The sequence below is a fragment of the Urocitellus parryii genome, chromosome 14 (genome assembly GCF_045843805.1).
Source record: "Urocitellus parryii isolate mUroPar1 chromosome 14, mUroPar1.hap1, whole genome shotgun sequence".
In the NCBI taxonomy this organism is placed as follows: domain Eukaryota; kingdom Metazoa; phylum Chordata; class Mammalia; order Rodentia; family Sciuridae; genus Urocitellus; species Urocitellus parryii.
Window position 1 is genome coordinate 2,453,509 of NC_135544.1, and position 21,669 is coordinate 2,475,177.

Genomic DNA, 21,669 nt, shown 5'->3' on the forward strand with positions numbered 1-21,669 from the left:
GTGTTTCTAAATTTCCCAGGCTTGCGTTAATTTTTGTAATACTCCCACCTCAGCCTCCCAAGTCACTGGTATCACAGGTGCGTGACACCACTAGTTTGTTCTTTTATGGAGTAGCATTAACGGATTGATTTGAGATCGCGCGCGCGCGATCTCAAATGTGTGTGTGTGTGTGTGTATAGCTGAGGATTTCGCGCGCGCGCGCGTGTGTGTGTGTGTGTGTGTGTGTGTGTGTGTATAGCTGAGGATTGAGCCCAGGGTTTTGTGCACGCTAGGCAAGTGCTGTACCACTGAGCTACATTGCCCAGCCTCTTTCTTTTTTTAAATTAGGTGTTTACAGCTAGCTTTTTTTTCTGGGCACTGCTTTTGTCTTTACATTCTGTTAGAGACTGGTTACCATAGCTTGAAATTGCATTTAGCATGTGATAAGTATCTTAAGTTATTTTTTTGACCTTGCTGTGTAAGGTAATCGCCAGTTTGATGACTGATTTTTGTGAAAGAAGATATGCCTGTGGACATTCACCTAAATATTAACCCTTTATAAGACCTTTGTATAAGGGTATTATTATTTTAAAATCTACAGAACAGATATCTTTTTCTGTTTTTAGACTTTTTCTGTGTGGTGCTGGGGATGGAACCCTCATCCTAGGCAGGTGCTCTACCACTGAACTATACTCCCAACCCCAGATACTCCTTTTTTTAATTTTTTTTTCAAACTTTAATTTTTTTTTTTTTTTTTTAGCTGTAGATGGACACAATACCTTTATTCTATTTGTTTTTATTTTTATGTGGTACCAGGGATTGAATCCCATGCTTCACACATGTTAGGCAAGTGCTCCCACTGAGCTACAACCCTGGCCCCCAGATACTCCTTTTTAAGTAAACAAAGGCTACAAATGGTTCCTCTTTACTTATTGAAGTGAGACCCTAGGAATTACTACATTTCTTACCATCCTGACCTGCATTATTAACAGTGAAAGAGTCTTCCCTAGATCTTTTCTAAGAAGTTCTGTTATAAATACATAGTCTGTGATGTTTGATATTTTGACTTTATGATGATGCGAAAGCATTACACATTCAGTAGAACATAACTTTGAGTACCAAGTAATCATTCTATATTTCACTTTCAACATGGTAGTCAATAAATCACATGACGTATTCAACCCTTTATTAAAAAATAGGCTCTGTGTTAAAGGATTTTGCCCAAATGCAGGCTAATGTAGGGTTCTGATTACATTTCCCCCCACCTAGTACTGAGGATTTAACCCAGGGCCTACCCCTGGGAGTGTTCTACTACTGAGCTATATACTTAGCCATTTTTTTAATTTTTTAATTTTATTTTTTTTTAGTTATAGCTACGCAATATCTTTATTTTGTTTATTTATTTTTATGTGGTGCTGAGGATGGAACCCAGTCTCTCACATTCAAGGCGAGCGCTCTACTGCTGAGTCAGAACCCCAGCCCTCCTTAGCTCTTTTTATTTTTGAGATAGGGTCTTCCTAAGTTGCTAAGGTTGTCTTTGAATTCTTGGCCTTGGAAGTAGCTACGATTACAGGTGTTACTGCTACACCTGGCCTGGTCATGTTTAATGTAGGCTAGGTCAAGCTATGATGTTCTGTGGGTTAGTTGTATTAAATACATTTCAACTTAAAATATTTTCAGGCTGGGCATGATGGTGCATGCCTGTAACCCCAGCAACTCAGGAGGCTGGGGCAGAAGGATCACAAGTTCAAGGCCAGCAATTATAAAGAATAAAAGTAACAATAAATGTTGGCGAGAATGTGGGGGGAAAAGGTACACTCATGCACTGCTTGTGGGACTGCTGATTGGTGCAACCACTTTGGAAAGCAGTATGGAGATTCTTTAGAAAACTTGGAATGGAACCATCATTTGATCCAGTTATCCCATTCCTTGGTTCATACCCAAAGGACTTACAATCAGCATATTACAGTGAGGCAACCACATCAATGTTCGTAGCAGCTCAATTCACAATAGCCAAGTTAATGGAACCAACTGTAGTGTACTTCAACAGATGATTGGATTAAAAATGTGGTATATATACACAATGGAATATTACTTGGCCAAAAAGAAGAATGAAATGGCATTTACCAGTAAATGGATGGAAGTGGAGAACATGATGCTGAGTGAAATAAGCCAACCCCCAAAAAACAAAGGCTAATGTTCTCTCTGATATGTGGATGCTTATCCACAACAAGGGAGGGTGGGCGGGGAAAGAATAGAAGTTCATTGGACTAGATAAAGGAGAATGAAGGGAAGGGAGGACGATGGGAATAGGGAAGACAGTAGAACTAATTGGACGTAGCTTTCCTATTCTTATATATAAATACAGGACTAGTGTAATCCCACATCATGTACAACCATAAGAATAGGATCCTAATTAGAATAAGTTATACTCCGTGTATGTATAATATGCCAAAATACAGCTACTGTCATGTATATCTCAAAAGAACAACAACAAAATAGTTCGAGGCCAGCTTCAGCAGCTCAGTGAGGCCCTAAACAACTTAGTGAGATCCTGACTCAAAATAAAAAGGACTTAGGATATGGCTCAGTGGTTAGGCCACACTGAATTCAGTCCTGAATACTAAACAAACAAACAAATAAATAAATGGATTATGGATTCAGCTCTGTGGTTAAAGCGCCTCCAGGTTCAATTCCCAATACCCAAACAAAAGTTTTTCAACCTAGCCTAGGATTTTTATCAGGATGTACTTCAGTTGTAAGTCCCGGAGCATATATATATTTGAATTTCTGAAGTTTAATGTTATCTCTTTTGGAAATAATGTTAATTTCAAAGCCTTGCATGCTAATTAGTAACCATAATTCCTTCTGTATGCTAGCTGCATGCTGATTCCTAAATGTATCTATAATTGACTATGTAAATTTGGATTCTACTGTTTGGCAAATGAGTCTAGAAACTTTATTCCTATGCTTTGTCTTTGGGCAGAGGAAGATTAATAAATCAGTGTCTCACAATGTTATCTATGTACATGGTAAATTGCCCAGCCTGTGCAGACATGTCCCTAATAATGAATTATTTTTAATATTTAATTTTTAGTTGTAGTCGGACACAGTACCTTTGTTTTATTTATTTATTTTTATGTGGTGCTGAGGATCGAACCCAGGGCCTTGCACATGCTAGTCGAGCACTCTACCCCGCTGAGCCACAACCCCAGCCCCTACAAGGAATTTTTTTAGATTTTTAAATTCTTAAATGTATGATTTTTTTCTTTTCTGATACTTGAACTTGGTATATGGATAGCTTGACTTATGATATATAAGATTATAGATTAAAAGTCATTGGTGTTTTGAAGTATTACATCATAATCCTCCAAATTCCAGAGTGGCTTTTGTAAAATCTGATTCCATCTTCATTTTTGAGCCAGTGTTTATGATCAGTTTTGTGTCCCTTTCTAGAAATTTTTAGAATCTTTACTTTTACTTTATCCTTGGGATTTTGAAATTTTACTGTGATACCATTTGTTTGTTTTATTTTGCATTTCAAATCCAGGAGGTCCTTACGTAGGTACACATGTCCTTTAGTTCTGTGAAATTTTCTTGTATTAGTTCCTGCATAATTTCCTTTATACTTTTTTTTTTTTTCCCTCTCTTTTTTCCTGAAGTTCCCATTAGGTAAAAGTGAAATTGAACCCAAGGTTGTTTTATCTTTTCTTCTTGATCTTTCTGGGAAATTCAGTTGATTATTTCAGCTGTCATAATGTTAATTTTCGGACTAATTATGTCCTGACCTTTCTTATTCTCTAATATCCTGTTTTTGTTACATATATGTAATATCTTGTCGTTTGATATGTATATTTTACAATGTTTTTCTTGCATACACTCTATTTCTCCAAGTTCCTTTTTTTCTATTTCAGTCTGTTTTTCAAGTTGGAGGCTTTACTTTAGTCATCTAGTAATCCTGGACTCAGCTCCTTCATGTTTAATAATGATACACTAAAAAGCTAACTGATGGGCTGGGGTTGTGGCTCAAGGGTAGAGCACTCACCTACCATGTGTGAGGCACTGGGTTTGATCCTCAGCACCACATAAAAATAAAGATACTGTGTCCATCTATAACTGAAAAATAAATATTTTTTAAAAAGCTAACTGATGATTACTTGGGTTTATGCATTTTTAAAAATTTATCAAGCTTTTCCTATAAGGTTTATGTTTTTTATGGTTTATAAGTTACACCTCAAAGGAAAAGGAAGAAATAAGTTATACCTCAATAAAAAAAGAAAATAAGGGGCTGGGGTTATGGCTCAGCTGCAGAGTGCTTGTCTAGCACTTGCGAGGTCCTAGAGTAAAGGTCGGGCGAGCGTTGGAGGAAGAGACCACCAAGAGACTGTCTCATGTAACAGCAAGGGGTTTATTGGGGGACCAGCATGCTGGGGCTCAGAGCTCACTTGAATAGAGCAGAGAGAGCCCCGAGAACAGCTTAAGCAGAGCTTATATACTTTTCTTGGAGAGGGCAGGGAGGGAAGTTCATTGACGGGTCAGGGCCAGTGGGCGGTTTGCCTGCAACCTAGTGAGGGAGTGCATTCTGCAGTTTGGCAGCTGGGGACAGCACATTCTGGGAACAAGATTAGCAAACAGTTCTCAAGATTTCAACAGTGTTTTGTTAAGCATACAGAAAAACAGTGATAAGTACCTATTTTATTAACCTTTCACTAGGTTTCAGCCTCACTAACACATAAAAATAAGTAAAATAAAGGTATTGTGTCCGACTACAACTAAAAAATAAATATTAAAAAGAAAAAGAAAATAGGGCTGGGGATATGGCTCAGTTGGTAGAGTGCTTCTCTTGCATGCACAAGGCCCCGAGTTCAATCCCCATCACCAAAAAAAAAAAAAAAAAAAAAAGCTTATTGGAAATTTTGTGTATATAGGCAGAGCTTGACAGAATATCCCTTGTCAGGCTTCACTGTAGGATGCTTGAGGAGGAATTTAGCTTCCTCAGCATCTCTTGTTACCTCCTTTGCAATTTACTTTCTCCAGAGAAGCCTCTTCCACTCTCCTGCCTCAGGGGTTAATGCCTGAGGGTCAACAGTTTTGAGTCCAGTGAGGAAGTTGACTCTCACCTTTCAGCATTTACGTTTTTTAGTTTATTCTCAGTTGTACTTTTCACCTATGCTGTCCATTACGGGCTGGGATCAGTGATTACTCTCTGGTTTATTTTCACAAAGATTAAACCTTCCATCCCTGGCTGTCTGTAGTAGGGAAGTGAGTCTGGGGATATAGGAGGACTTTATCTCTCCCCCTCTTTTGTCCCTATTGCCTCAGGTGCAGCAAGTTGTAATAGTCATAATCTTCAGTTCATTACAAATTCATCATTTCATGCATGGCTTCCCCATCCCTCCCTATTTTTAGCTGTGACCTCACCCTGGACCTCTGCCAAGGGATCTGACATCTCTTCTTCCTGAGCTATTCCAGGGTCTGTGGAGAACACTGGCTTGCTTTCTTATTGTTGTCCTCCTGCATAAGCTTTTCAGGTGTAGCTTTCTGACTCTTAAGTCAGTTACCTCTCCTCTACCTATCTTCGTAATAGTAGTGGTTTGGGGTTATGGTGTTTATTTGTTTTATCAGTGATGGAATTTGGATATTTCTTTATTATTTCCATGGTGGTATTGGGGTGATTTCCAAAAGTTTTCAGTTTTGTTTTCTTTAGGCTTTTTTTTTTTTTTTTTTTTTTTTTTTTTTTTTGTGGTGTGGTATTGGGCATCAAACCCAGGACCTTGAGTATGCTAGGCAAGTGCCCTACCACTGAGCTACATCCCCAGTCCTCTTTAGGATTTTGGTTTTGCTGTGATGCCCAGGCTGGTCTCAAACCAAGCTTAGCTTCCAGTTCTTTCCATCCCCAAAATATTTTGTTTTACCATATCAGGGTATACATTTAACACTCTTCTGAATGAGTTCATACCTTGTAGATCTGACAACATGAGAAGGCTTTGTGTCTTGAACAAACTGCTCAGACTTAGATCCTAGAAATTAGGGATAATGCTCTGTGTTCTTTAGTACCCCTAGCTCCATGTATTTTTTAAAAACAATTTTGGCATTGAAAACACAAAGACTTATATAAGTTCAATGTCACTTAAGTATAAAACATTTGTTTTTGCTTGCATTACGTACAAATTGGAATTTTTAGAAAATGATGCTAAAATGGAGGTAAAATTGAATTAGTGTGAAATTCAGTTTCCCCCTGGCTTTTATTTACAACTTTGTAGACAATATAAACTTTTAGGAACTTTTATGAATAGTAACAACATCTACTTTGTTTTCTCAAACAGGCCAGCAGATACATAGAGAATGTTTTAAAACCTCACCAGGAAATGAGATTGAAAAAACTGGAAGAGCACTTTTATCAAATGACGGGTGAAACCTGGAAGTTAAGTGGCGGTCACAAACTTGGGGTTAGAAAATATTCTCATTTTATATTAGAAGTCAATTATTATTATTTTTTTAAATAATTTTTTTTTAATATTTATTTTTTAGTTCTTGGCGGACACAACATCTTTGTTTGTATGTGGTGCTGAGGATCGAACCCGGGCCGCACGCATGCTAGGCGAGCGCGCTACCACTTGAGCCACATCCCCAGCCCAGAAGTCAATTATTGTTTTATTTTATATATTTTTTATAAATTGAAAATGTTAGGTTATTAGTACTATTTGTTTTTTCAAAGTCTTCATTAATAATGATTATATGTAGGTTTGTAGGTTGGTTTTTTTTGCGGGGGGGGGCATTGCTGAGGATGGAAGCCAGAGTTTCATGCATACCAGGCAGGTACTACATCCCCAGCCCTGTGTATCGCTTGTGTTTTTGTTTTATTGTGTAAAGAAGAGTTTATTTAGTTCATAGTTCTGGAGGTTTAAGAACCACATCTGGCGAGGCTTTCTTGCTGGAAGAACCCCAAGGTGATGCAGAGTATCACATGGCAAGAGATAGAACCTATTATTTTTGGTTCCAGGGATTAAATGCCCAGGGATGCTTTACCGCTGAGCACATTCCCATTCCTCTTATTTATTTAATTTTGAAATAGAGTCTTGTTAAGTTGCTGAGGCTGGCCTCAAACTTGTAATCCATCTGCTTCAGTTTACCAAGTTCCTGGGATTACAGGCGTGTGCATCACTAGGACTTGCTTTTTTATTTTGTTTTGGTACTAAGGATTGAATGTGAGTGGGGGGCACTTACCACTAAGCTATATCCCTAGCCCTTTTTTATTTTTTATTTTGAGACAGGGTCTCACTAAGTTGTTTAGAATTTTACTAAGTTGTTGAGGCTGGTCTTTTCTTCTTCTTTTTTTTTTAATATTTATTTTTTAGTTTTTGGCAGACACAACATCTTTGTTGGTATGTGGTGCTGAGGATTGAACCCGGTCCGCACACACTCCAGGCGAGCGCGCTACCGCTTGAGCCACATCCCCAGCCGAGGCTGGTCTTGAATTTGAAATCCTCCTGCCTCAACCTCCTGAGTTGCTAGGATTATAGGTGCAGCCACTAAGGTGGCTCTATATATATGAGTGTTTATTCATCATAATTGTGTATCAAGTGGTTAAGTGGTTTTGGTACCTAAAGAATGTAATCTTGGCAAAACTATTACAAGCTAGTCTTTGAGAAAAATATTGAATAAATTACTATTTTGAGGAAAGTCTCATCTTTCCTCAAGTAAGATCTCTAAAGTGTTAAGTTTACATTATATTCATTATGTTTGGCTCAGTTTTAAAAGTCTAATTATCCTTTGTTTATTTTTTCCTTTGTCATTAAGGGGAGATTTTGTTATTTGCTAATCCAAGTTTATAATTTTAAGCTGGAGAAAAAAGAATATTCATAAAGAAATTGTAGAGTATCTGACCACAGATCTTATATGTAAGGCCCATAATGTTTACCTCAGAGTCAACTGGGATGTTTTTATTCATTTCATAATGACAAATATGTCATAACATAACCAAGGGTAGATTAATGTGAAAAATGGGCAACATAAAATGCAACTGTTCTATGTAGTGATTTCACTTGAGTTTGTCTTTTCTTCAGTTTTGTGGTTGATAGACATTGATAGGTTGATTTTATATATACACATACAGATGCACAAACACACTCACACAGACGTATATTTATTTTTGAGATGGGGCCTGGCTATATTGCCTAGGCTGGTCTGGAACTCCTGTGCTCAAGCACTCCTCCTACCCCCGCTTCCCAAGTAGCTGGGACTACTGGAGTATACTATCATGTCCAGCTATCTGATAGGCTGATTTTAGCCTGATCTGTCTCTCAGAAATGGTCACAAGATGAATTAGACATTCTGCCCCTTGTTTTTAGACTCTGTCTTCATTGGTACCAATGGTGTATATTTTAACCTGATTAGTAGAGACATCAGAAAGCCCTGGGCAGGTTAAACTGTTGGTGTGGTTATGAGTAAGGCCCCGAGGACTATCAAAGAACATGACAATCACAATGTGAGAGGGTCAAAATCTGTCAATTTTTTAAAATTAATTATATATGACAGTACAATGATCTTGACATATCATACATTAAAATCTGTCAACTTTTAGCATTGTAGCTTGCAGTGAGGCAACCTGGGCTTGGCCATTTACTTGGCATTAAGATCCCTTGATTCTCTTTCCCCATGCTCCTTCCACCAAATTTTCTCTTTTTGTTTGCTTTGTTTTGGTACTGGAGATTGAGCTCAGGAGTGCTTTACCCAGCCCTTTTTATTTTTTATTTTGAGACAGGGTCTCATTAAGTTGCTGAGACTGGCCTTGAATTTGTCAGTTGCTGGGATTATAGGCATGCATCACCACACCCAGCTAACTTCCTTAGGAAGAAGGAAAGGGGATGAAACCCTACCAAATGATGAACATTTTAGACTGATAAAGAGAACTTTTTATCTTAGGTTAGTAGCTGTAGAAGGAAAGAATTATTGAACTAATAAGCATGTATTTGAGAACTCTACATTTATTTTGTTAAAAGAACATTTTAATAGATAATATTGAAGAATAGTTTTCTGGAATAAAATTCTTTGCCTCTTAGAGTGATTAATTAAAATGGAAAGTCAAAGTTTGAGTTTCAAAACTAGAATATGTTTATATATAACCAGATACCAAGGCCACATTTTGGGTATAGAAGTCTTGCATGGTCACTTACAAAGACATGTTTTATAGGGGCTGGGGTTGTGGCTCATGGGTAGAGCGTTCACCTCGAATGTGTGAGACCCTGGGTTTGATCCTCAGCACCACATAAAAATAAATAAATAAATAAATAAATAAAATAAAGGTATTGTGCCCATCTATGACTAAAAACTAATTTTTTTTAAAGGCATGTTTTTTATACATGTTTTTTTTTTTTTTTTTTTAAAGAGAGAGTGAGAGAGGAGAGAGAGAGAATTTTTAATATTTATTTTTTAGTTCTCGGCAGACACAACATCTTTGTTGGTATGTGGTGCTGAGGATCGAACCCGGGCCGCACGCATGCCAGGCGAGCGCGCTACCGCTGAGCCACATCCCCAGCCCTTATACATGTTCTATTTGCACAGTCTTTGAAGGCAAGTCCCTTGTACTGCCGTTTTCTTTTGCTGAAAAGGAGGAAAGGATATCATTCAGAATTTTTTCTTTTTTTCTATCCTACTGAGAAAGTTAGGGATCAGTCAGAGAAGGAAAGGGTCCCCATCAGCTTTTTGTCTATCAGGGAATCCCAGAACTTTGATGGATAAGGGTTGTTTCTGGAAGATGTTAAGCCCCATATTTTCTTGTTCAAGGACATATTGCTTTCATTTTCTGGGTGTAATAATATCTTAATATTTTTCTACTGAAATGCCATCAGAGTAAAAAAAATCATTGTGATTAGAATAGAATAAAATCAATACAAAGTCTCTTTAGAAATTGTATGTTGTTTTTTGAGCAGGGTGATGAAGAATTGGTGCTTGAAAACACAAGTCAGACATCTTTTGAAACAACCAACAGACAAACTGCAAAGAGGCGGAACTTGCCTAAGATTCTAACCGAAGCTGAAGATTCGACATCTGCTGAACAGCCCTCCCAGAAACAGGTTTTTCGATTAACACCACTTACTGAATTGTATCAGTGCATAGGAGGAACAGGGTTCTCTGGGTGAGGTGGTATATTGGGGAAAGGTGAAGAATGTCTTAACCCAAATGGTGTCTTACCACCTCCTTTTAAAGTCAATCAGCTTCATTACAAATCACTTATCGCCAAGCACATGTGAGGCCCTGGGTTCGATCCTCAGTACCACAAAAAAATAAAGATATTGTGTCCAACTAAAAAAATAAATATTAAAAAAAATCACTTCTCCTATTTAATATTAAGGTTCTGAACCAAACTTAGAAGAAAGCTATAGGATAAATGATAACAGATATAGAAAATACTTTTGTTCTCTTTGAGGAAGAAATTTGATTATGTAGAAAAGTAAAGTATAGCATTTACACTGGGCAGTGTTGGATGCCTGTCAGCTCCTTGGGAGGCTGAGCTAGGAGGATCACAAGTTCCGGGCTACTCTGGGGAACTTGGACCCTGCCTCAAAGTTAAACAAAACAAAACAAAAAATGGCTGGGGATATAGCTCAGTATGGGAGGGTCTGAGTTCAATACCTAGTACTGTTAAAAAAAAAAAAAAAAAAAAAAGGAAATAAGAAAGGACCTATGATGTAGTTCAGTGGTAGAGCACTGAACATGTTTGAGAGCATGGGTTAGATCCCTAGTACTGCAAAAAAAAAAAAGAAAACTAAATATATACAGCGTTTAAGTGAATCATTCCTGTTAGGTAGCTTAAGACATATTGTGCCATGTTTTGTGAGTGGCCAACACCTATTGAGTATGCTCTTTTCTGAAATGCTTAGGGGATGGTGTTTTCAGATTTTTTATTCTGGAGTATTTGCATATACATAATGAGATCCTATCTGGGGATAAGTTGATACAGAGTGTATATGAAACACAAAATTCAATTGTGTTTCATAAACACTCTATATCAACCTGTATTAACATGATAATATATAATTTTCCTGTCTGGCCCTTCTTGGGAATGGGTTAGCAATCAGTCACTTGGTCTAGTTTTATTAAGCTTAGATGTGTCATGTTGAAAGGAACTTTTTTTTTTTTTTTTTTTTTAAGTATTGGGGATTGAACTCGGGGACACTAAACCACTGAACCACATCCGCAGCCCTTTTCTGTATTTTATTTAGAGACAGGGTCTCACTGAGTTGCTTAGGACCTCGCTGAGTTTCTGAGGTTGCCTTTGAACTCTGGATCCTCCTGCCTCAGCCTCCCAAGCTGCTGGGATTATAGGCATGTGTCACTGTGCCTGGCAAAAGGAAACTTTCTCATTGCAATTATTTTTTGCTTCTTGAAAATGTTTACATTTCTCTCCCTAATTCTTTAGGTTCCTGATTTACCTGAAGAACCTTCTGAAACAACTGAAGAAGTAAGCTTCTTGGAAAATTAAGTATATTTTCTGGTTCCTGTTTAATACTAAGTAAACATGTATGACTTATCTAAACCTGGGTTTGGGGAGAAGACAGCAGAAGTGTTCATGGGATTGTACTGTAAAGAGGTCTTGTTCTGAGTTTGGGGTAATTTCAAATTCGGCAGCTGAATCCTGGTCTTGACGCCTGCTTTTTTTCTGAGTTGTTTTATGGAGACTACCCACTGCCTCAGGCAGGGAATAGATAGATGGCTCTTCTAGAACTTTAAGTCACCAAATAACCTGCTTACTAAAACAGTCGTGTTAGACAAATGGCTTCAAAGGTAGGTCTCCATTAAAGAAGAGCGGATGAAGACTACAGCAAGTTGTATGTTTTAAGAATGGTTCACTGTTATGGGATCTGGGGTGCAATTGACCCCCGCTGCACTGAGCGGCTTCTTCCCACCTGCTTTGTTACAGTGTGCACTGCCTTGCTGCCATTGGCCAGCATAGTTATAAGCACTTGTTCTAATACAGGGAGTGCATGTATCTTTGTTTTATTTTGGTACTGGGGATTGAAACTAGGGGTGCTTTACTACTGAGCCACCTCCCCAGCCACCCTTTAAAAAATTTTTTTTTTGAGTCAGGATCCTGCTGAGTTGCTTAGGGTTTTGAATTGCTGTAGCTGACCTCGAACTTGCAATCCTCCTGCCTCAGCCTCCCGAGTTTCTGGAATTACAGGTGTATATCACTGCTCTTGGCCAAGCATGTGTTATTTGGGCAATATGTTCAGAGAGAGAACTCTTCATAGCTTTCTATTTTTTTTAGTCTGGCAACTATTATATTCCTTAAAAATTATTAAGGACTTTTAATTCTGCCATTATGCCTGACAAATTCATGCTGTAAGTATGTTTGCCCTGATCTCTACTTCTCAAGCTTTGGGCTGGTATCCATGACAACCATTTAAAAACATAATAGTAATTAAATATAGTTTTGGGTTTTATAGGAAAGGCCTTTTTTGAATTTATCATGTCTTTCAAGCATGTGACATTATTCTTGTTGGATTATAGATATTGGTTGTCAGTGAAATCTCTTATAATTGTCCTTTTTATAGATACAAGGACAATGCTTTTCTTCAGATTCTCATGTTTGTAAGCCTTAAAAGGATTAAGAAGTATTAGAATATTTTTATTTTGTTAGAATCTTTTTTAGGGGAAGGGGGTACCAGGGATTGAACTCAGGAACACTCAACCACTGAGCCACATCCCTAGCCCTATTTTGTATTTTATTAGAGACAGGATCTCACTCAATTGCTTAGAGCCTTCTTGTTGTGAGACTGGCTTTGAACTTGTGACCCTCCTGCCTCAGCCTCCTGAGCTGCTGGGATTATAGGCGTGTACCACCATGCCTGGCTTTTCTTTTTCTTTCTTTCTCTCTCTCTCTCTCTTTTTTTTTTTTTTTTTTTTTGCTAATCTGGGGATTGAATCCTGAGGTGCTCTACCAATGAGCCACATCCCAAATGCTTTTTACTTTTTGAGACAGAGTGTTGGGAAGTTGTCCAGACTGACCTCAAACTTGGATCTTCCTGCCTCAGCCTTCCTGAGTGGCCATGATTACCGGCATGTACCACCGTGACCACCTTAGAATCATTGAGCCAGAGCATATAGTCTGTGCAGTTGCTACCTAGCATTTTTAAGAATTCAGTGCAAAAATCTTTATTTCCCCACTAACCATTTGCAATCTTGGTATCTTTAAATGTCCCTTCTCATCTTTTAGTAATTGTATTCTCATGAACCTATCTTTTTTGTTAGTTTTTTTTTTTTTGTGTGTGTGTGTGTGTGTGTGTTAGACCTAGATCTGACTCTACTTGAGATCAACTTGGTTGTTTCTGGGTTTACTGGTCCCTTCAAATTTTCTCTGCCTCTGTTTCTCTCTATTGTAGCATTCCTCCTGCTCCCTGCCACTAGAATAATGAAAACAGACTGTAAGCATTATCATAAAAGTTAAAAACAAGAGAAATAAAGCAATCTATTTTGGGGCTGTGCCTTTCTAACCTACCTTCCACCCTATCTCCCTAATAAAACATTTTTAAAGTAAAAAGGCACATGTAGAGTGAGGAATGGGTTATACTACACTTACTAAAGATTTGAGGATGTTTGTTTTTGTAAATCATGCAGTCATATTGTTTCTGACTTTCTTAAAATGCTGTTTCCTATTTTGTCAACAGTTTTGATCTGGTATCATAATCATTACATGTCATTGCATACCATCATACACATTAAGCTTGCTCCTACAATACATTGCTCCTGACCTACATACTTTTATGAGTATATATGTAAAAAATATTTTCACTTTAAAAAATTTTTTTTTTTAGTTTTCAATGGATCTTTTGTTCTATTTATTTATATGTGGTGCTGAGGATTGAACCCAGATCCTCACACAATCCAGGCAAATGCTCTACCACTGAGTCACAACTCTAGTCCCTTCAAAAATATTTTCACTTTTAAGAATACTAGAAATTATAAGTTTTAGGAAATTCTCTATTTCCTAATTAAAATTAGACTTACTAAATGACATTACTTGTAGAATAATCTTTATAATTCTGTATTGTTAGGAAATGAGACTAACATTCATTTTAAAGAATATCAGAACTAGCTGGGTACAGTGGTGCACGCCTGTAATCCAGCAGCTCTGGAAATTGAGGCAGGAGGATTTTGAGTTCAAAGCCAGCCCCAGCAATTTAGCGAGGCCCTAAGCAACTCAGTAAGACCCTGTCTCTAAATACAAAAGAAGGGCTGCGGATGTGGCTCAGTGGTTGAGTACTCCTGGGTTCATTCCCCAGTACCAAAAAACAAAAAATCAGAATTAGAGGAGGCTTTCTTTCTGTGTGTGTGTGTGTGTGTGTATTTGTTTTTTTCTGTATATGTTGTAGCTGACTTTATAATAATGAGCCACATGAGAAAATTCCTGTTATACTGGAAACCTGCTTGGATTTAGGAGCAGACCAATAGAAGACTAACATAGATTTCTGATAGGAGAGGGAGGGATCTGAAAAACAATGTAATTTTTATTTAATTAGTACACCCTGATTTGTTCAGTGCCTGTTATATATTTAGTATTATAGATATATCATTATAAAATACTAAGCTGGGTAGATTTTCAAAAAGGAGAAAATAATGGTGGTAGTTCATGATTCCCAATTGAAATATTTACCATGTTACTGTTCCACTTTTAAATTAAAAATAACCATAAAATTTGAAATAATTTGAAAATAATTTTGTAAATCATCATGTTATATTACCACATTTTTATAGCAACTAGTTTTATTGTATGCTATCTTATTTCATTTTAAGGAGTAGCAGGGAAACAATTTTAATTACTGCTGCTTTTCTTTTCAAGTACCAGGGATTAAACCCAGAGTCTCTCACATGCTAGGCAGGCGCTTTGACTGCTGAGCAACGTCCCCAGCTCAGTGGATGCATTTTCTAGCATGGGTCTCCTGAGATGGGGAGGTGTGCTGCTCTAAAACCACATTTATACATAACATGATGCCCAGTAGCTCTCAGAACAGTTAATGATGCTGGTTACAAGAAAGGGTTTCCTGGCAATTTTGAGAAACCGGCAGGTACATAATGAACTTCAGTATAAGTTACTAATCATTGTCTTCTCTTTTTATGATGGCCTTTAATATACTAGCAGTTTCCAAGCTCTTTTTAACTGCCTAAGTGCTTTATTAAAGGGATGATCACAGAGGGAATTCAGTAGATGAAGAAAAGCTGGAGCTGCTCAAACACTCTCACTTTTCTTGGGAGGATGGACAGACAGTGTGTGGCCTATAGTATCAGAGTGTGCAGGCAACTTTTTGTTTCCTTCCAGGTAGTGTTTTCTTGTCTGTACATTGAGAAAGTGGCACTAGGTCTTCTTGGTTTGTTCGGTTACTTTTCAAACAAGCTACAATCTTGATAGTATTTGGCCAGAAAAAAGCACTTGGTCTCTGGTGTCCTCTTGGAAGGCTTTCACTTCCTTATTAGTAGAAAGATGTTTATTTTTCAGTTTTAGAAGAATTATTTTCATGTTTGGGGGAAATTTATCTGGACCTTGATGTTGCAAGTTCCTGCAAATCTCCATGTGGATTTTTATAATAACATGTGTTTCTTAGTAGTAATTTTGGAATCTTAAAGAGCTATGGATTTGATTTTTTAAAAATTGGAATTCTTATCTGAACATTTTTATTTCTCAGGTAGTTACTGTTGCTCTCCGATGTCTAGGTGGGAAAGTCCTGAGGAGAAGGTTTTTTAAGTCTTGGAGTTCACAGGTGAGGATGTTTGCATTATGAGGAATATTTTTCTTGAATTTGGCAAATATCAGGGGAGTTATCACGCTGTCATCTGATATTCCCATCAGATAAGGATAAAGAACATTTGTAGGTACTCGACATTGGCAGATTTTGAGATATGTAGACATGGTAGGCTTCTTTGAATTGTGATCTCTGCATTCAATTTTTTTTATATTTGTTTTTTTAGTTGTAGTTGGACACAATACCTTAATTTTATTTATTTTTATGTGGTGCTGAGGATCAGACTTGCACATGCTAGGCAAGCGCTCTACCCCTGAAACAAAAGCCAGCCCCTCAATTTTTTTTTTTTTTGTTTAACAATTTTTTAGTTGTCGATGGCCCTTTATTTTTATTTACTTACTTATATGTGGTGCTGAGAATCAAACCCAGTGCTTCACACATACTAGGTAAGTGCTCTACCACTAAGCTACAACCCCAGCCCTCTGTATTAAAATTTTAAGTTATTCCCTTTACTATAACTTTATTTTTATTTTGTTTTTTTTGGAGGCCTTTTTGGCTGGGGATGAAACCCTGGGTTTCATGCTAGGCGTATGCTATACTAATAAGCTACATCCCTTTGGTTTTGTTTTAGTACTAAGAATTGAAACCAGGGGCACTCTACCACTGAGCCACTTCCCAGCCCTATTTTGTATTTTATTTAGAAACAGGGTCTCACTGAGTTGCTTAGTGCCTCACCTTTGCTGAGGCTGGCTCCTTATTTCAGCCTTCTGGCCTGTGGAATTACAGGCATGCGTCACTGCGCCCAGCTAGTGCTTTTTATTTTTGAGACAAGGACTCACTAAGGCTGGCTTTGAACTTGTGATCCTTCTGCCTCAGCTTCCAGAGTTGGTAGGATCACAGGCATGTGCCACTGTGCCTGGCTAATATTTTATTCTTAACCTATTTATTGAATCCTCTTTCCATTCTATATGTGTGAATGAGGCTTTCCTAACTTAAGTATCTCAGTTGTTAAATGCCATTAGTCCCTATACCTCTTCTGGAACAAAAGGTATTAGAAGTTATTCACATCTCAAAATTCATGAACTAAATTTCCTTTAAACTCTAGAAAGGAAATATCTTTGAAAGTTCTTTTTTTTTTTTAAGATTTATTTTTGTTTTTAATACTTTTTTTTTTTTTAAAGAGAGAGTGAGAGAGGAGAGAGAATTTTTTTTAATATTTATTTTTTAGTTCTCGGCGGACACAACATCTTTGTTGGTATGTGGTGCTGAGGATCGAACCCGGGCCGCATACATGCCAGGCGAGCGCGCTACCACTTGAGCCACATCCCCAGCCCCTGTTTTTAATACTTTTGTTTATTTATCTTTATGTGGTTCTGAGGATTGAACCCAGTGTCTCACACATTCGAGGGAAGCACTTCACCACTGAGCTACAACCCCAACCCTGAAAGTTCTGTATCATTACTCCTAAGGACATAATTTCACAGCGACATAACTATAAAATGTCATAGTGTTCTGGAGGACCATAAGTGTGTACAATATTCGATAATGTCTAAGCTTTTTATCTTCTAGGTCTTACTTGACTGGATGATGAAAACTGGGTACCATACATCCCTATATGGCCTTTCCACATCCTTTCCCAGAAGGCCACTAGAAGTGGAGCGAGATAGGTCACTGGCGGATATAGGAATAACCGTGGATACTGTACTTAATGTGGAAGAGAAAGAGCAGAGCAACTAGTAAAGAAATGAAAACTACCTGTTCTACTTAAAATCAGTTATGCCATGACCTTGACAGGACAATAAAGGATCCACATTAAAATCATGCCATACCTTGATTGAGCTCAAGGCAGTGAACACTAATGTTGTTATCCATGGAAAAATAATTGACATAAAATTTAAAAAAGAATTGTTCTCTTTATATCATGATTTGTAGAATGTGCCATCTATAATGTACTGAATAAGGTAAAAAATGTATATTATAAGGGACACAATAATTTATATTTTCCTACTTCATATCATTTCTCAGTATGTTAAAAACAGAGTTACGAAACATTGTGCTGTGAATGGATAATTATGAATGTAATGCATTCCACTATTGTCATGTATGTAAAGAAATTAAAAAAAAATCAATTAAAAACTTAAAAAAAACCAGTCAGGAAGCCGGATGTGGTGGTGCCTGCCTGTAATTCCAGCGACTCGGGAGGATGGGCAGGAAGATTGCAAATTCAAGACCAGCCTAGCAATTTAGTGAGGTGGTAAGCAACTTGGCGAGACCCTGTCTCTAAGTAAAAAATAAAAAGGCTAATAATGTGGCTTAGAGGTTAAGCACTCCTGGGGGTTCAATCCCTGGTACCAACCCCCCCCCCAAAAAAAAAAAAAAAAAACAAAACCCAAAGTCATAGGCCTTTAGTTTCTTTCTCTTCAATCCATTTTACCACACAATGAATATTTCTTTCTTTCTTTTTTTTTGTGCTGGGGATTGAACCCAGAGCCTTGTGCATGTGAGGCAAGCAATCCACCAACTGAGTTATACCCCCAGCCACAATGAATATATTTCACAATCCAATCAAACCTTTCAAAACCTTATAAGTTGGAATGTTTACTCTGTTGTATTTCTCAAAATTAAAAATGTCAAAACTTCAAAGTCCAATTTTTCCTTGTATTAAACTGTAACAACAGTGGCACTCTCTAATGCCAGTGGCTTAGGAAGCTGAGGAGAATCAAAACTCTGCTATACCCTGCCCCCAGGGCCTAGAATAATCCTCCCCTCCCCCCACACTGGAGATTGAACCCAGGGATGCTTTATTACTGTTACTTCTTCAGTCCCTTTTATTATTTTTGGTACTGGGGATTAAACCCAGGGGCACTTAACCACTGAGCTATGTCCCCAGCCCTTTTTATTTTTTGTTTTGAGAAGGATCTCACTAAATTGCTGAGGCTGGTCTCCAACTTGTAATTCTTCTGCGTCTCCCAAGTTGGAGGGATTGCAGGCATGAACTATCACACCCAACCCTCAGTCCCTTTTGAGACAGGGTCTTGCTAGGTTGCTGAGGCTGCCATTGAATTTGCTATCTATCCTGCCTTAGCCTTATCTTCCATGTCACTATTGTTACTGGCATGAACCACTGTGCCTGGCTTCATTGACCCAATTTCTTTTTTTGGTACTGGGGGTTGAACTTGGGCACTCCACCACTGAGTTACATGCCCAGCCCTATTATGTATTTTATTTAGAGTCAAGGTCCCACCAAGTTGTCTTTGTTAAGTTGTTTGAATTCCAAATCCTCCTGCTTTAGCTTTTGGAACAGCTGGGATTATAGGTGTGCACCACCATGCCAGGCCATCACCCCAATCTCTAACACAAAAATCTTCAGGGCTATTTCTTGGCATGGTAATGCAGACATTCTTTTTCGGGGGAGGGGTAGTGATAAAGTGGAGCTGAACCCTGGCATATTCTATCACTGAGCTACACCCAGACCTTTTTATTTTTTAACAGGGTCTCATTGGGCTGCAACTGTGGCTCAGGGGTAGAGTGCTTGTCTAGCACGTGCGGGGCCCTGGGTTCAATCCTCAACAACACATAAAAATAAAGGTTATTGTGTCTAACTACAACTAAAAAATAAATATTAAAAAACAAAACAAAAAAAAAAAAACAGGGTCTCACTAAGTTGTTCAACACTTGGGATCCTCCTGCATTCTGCAGTGTTGCTGGGATTATATGCCCAACTGCCCAATTCAGACATTTTAACACAACATTTACAGTTTCGTGCAACACTAAAAGGCTAAAAATAGAGATACTTAATTGTTTCCTTGGTTACAAAAGCCATTTAAAAAAAAATTTTTAGTTGTAGATGGACACAATACTTCTATTCATTTTTATGTGGTACTGAGGATTGATTGAACCCAGTGCCTCACACAGGCTAGGCAGGCGTTCTACCAATGAGGTACAGCCCCAGCCCCAGCAGTATTCTTAATACAGGGAGATGGAACTACTGATGACCCATAGCCATCTAGCAATGAGGTGGAAAAAAATCATTAATTTCTTGTAGGTGTGACAAGAGTATGGGGAAGGAGGAGGAGGAAAGGTAAGTGGGAAGAGAGAATCCTTATTTCTAAAGGTATATACTAGCTAGTGGTACATGCCTGTAATCCCAACAACACAGGATCTAAATCAGGAGGATCAAAAGTTTGAGGCCAGGGCTGAGGTTGTGGCTCAGTGATAAGAACACTTGCCTAGCATGTGTGAGGTACTGAGTTCGATTCTCAGCACCACATATAAATAAATAAAATAAAGGTCTGTCAACAGAAATATTATAAAAAAAAAAAAGTAAAGTTCAAGGCCAGCCTCAGCAACTTGGTGAGGCCCTAAGGAACAGACCCTGCCTCAAAATGGACAAAAATGGGGGTGGGAGGGAGGATATGTGGCTCAGTGGCTAAGTACCTCTGGGATCAATCCCTGATACTAAAAAAATAAATATATATTCTAGAATATGATAGAAACTATGGGTAAAAAATGGCTTCAAAATAATCAGGAGTGGGGTGAATAGGTAGGGGTACAGATAATATTAAAACTAAAGTATATGGGATCCTTTTATACGTTCTATAAAATTTTCCATGATTTGAATGTTAAAAGGTCTTAATAGGCTTTAAGATTAAAAAAGGATCCCATGAATTTGTAAACTTGTCACGCGACCTATGAGAAACTGTGACTTACTAAAGCTTTGGTTTTTTTGAATGTCGAAAGGAAAATAACTCAAATCCTATTTTAACTTAGCCTGTCTTACTAAAGTTTTTAATAATATGCTTCAGTGAAGTAAAACAAAATGTAAAAGCTACATCTTAAGTACATTAAATATGCTTCTGAGTACTTCCAAAACAGTATACGAAGTGGTCAGGTGAGAGTGTATTGAGGTTAATAGTGAAAGCCCCTGGTAGTTGCTGAGACATTAACTATATGAACTCAAACTCAGCTTCTCTAATGTTGAGGCCAGAGATTCTTAGAAAATTTTGTCCTTTCATCATACATCATGCTTTATTTTGTAAACTTCCTCCTTCATTGTAATGATGTGGGTAGTCCTCGTCTAAGCTTAACTCAATAGTCATGTTATTAACATATAAAGTCATTTTAGGTTCTGACAGTGACACTACAATATAGTTTGTTGTGTGGCAAAGGGAAAATAAAAACCATAATACCTTTTCCTGAAGGAAATTTTTTTTAAATGTGAAATTCTTTAAAAGGTAGGAACTAAATTTTATCAGTTAATTGCTAGTTGAAACAGATCCTAAACACAATTTCTAAATCATACAGCATTTTGGATTTGTGCTTAGGACATGGGAAGCTATGAAGAATATTGCTCCTACTCTAAAATCAGGGAACAGCTGGATGATATACAAAGTCATAACGTTTTTGAGCTCTGAGCTGAGGCTGCAAAGCAATTGTGTAAACTACTTCCAAAGAATTCAAGGAAAGACAGGACACAGGAACTGTGTTCCTTTTGGAAAAGAACATGAGTAGCTACTATACAAGCTAAGATTTTTAACTTTTAAAAACATGCTTGTTTGGGGCTGGGATGTGGCTCAAGCAGTAGCGCGCTCACTTGGCATGCGTGTGGCCCGGGTTCGATCCTCAGCATCACATACAAAGATGTTGGGTCCACCGAAAACTAAAAAATAAAATATTAAAAAAAAAATGCTTGTTTATATGTTGCGATTAAGTTCTATGTTGCAGGTTGGTCTTGAATTTGTCCACTCAAGTGATTCTCCCACCTCAGCCTCCTGAGTAGTTGGGATTACAGGCGCATACTATCACATCCAGCAAGATTTTAGAATTTTTAAAGGCAAGCTTGGACTACTAGATCAGGTTGAAAAGAACTAGCTATTTAATTTGCAGGCCTTGGTACAAAATGAAAATGTGGAAACCCTTGCTCAAATATGAAGAGTTTCAAGATGGCAAC

General features: G+C 37.8%; 1 protein-coding gene across 4 annotated transcripts in view; it reads left to right on the top strand.

Annotated features, from left to right (window-relative positions):
* Ubxn8 (UBX domain protein 8) overlaps window positions 1-21,335 on the top strand; it is a 36,631-nt gene extending 15,296 nt beyond the window's left edge. For 2 of the 4 annotated variants that reach the window (XM_077792409.1, XM_077792407.1), the window contains exons 4-8: window positions 6,306-6,428; window positions 9,912-10,055; window positions 11,402-11,443; window positions 15,663-15,737; window positions 17,289-21,335. In XM_077792409.1, coding sequence (XP_077648535.1) covers window positions 6,306-6,428; window positions 9,912-10,055; window positions 11,402-11,443; window positions 15,663-15,737; window positions 17,289-17,456 — 552 coding nt within the window. In that variant the 3' untranslated portion in view covers window positions 17,457-21,335. The remainder of the gene's footprint in view (window positions 1-6,305; window positions 6,429-9,911; window positions 10,056-11,401; window positions 11,444-15,662; window positions 15,738-17,288) is intronic. The other 2 variants (XM_077792408.1, XM_077792410.1) reach the window with 2 other exon arrangements.
* The last annotated feature ends 334 nt before the right edge of the window (window positions 21,336-21,669 follow it).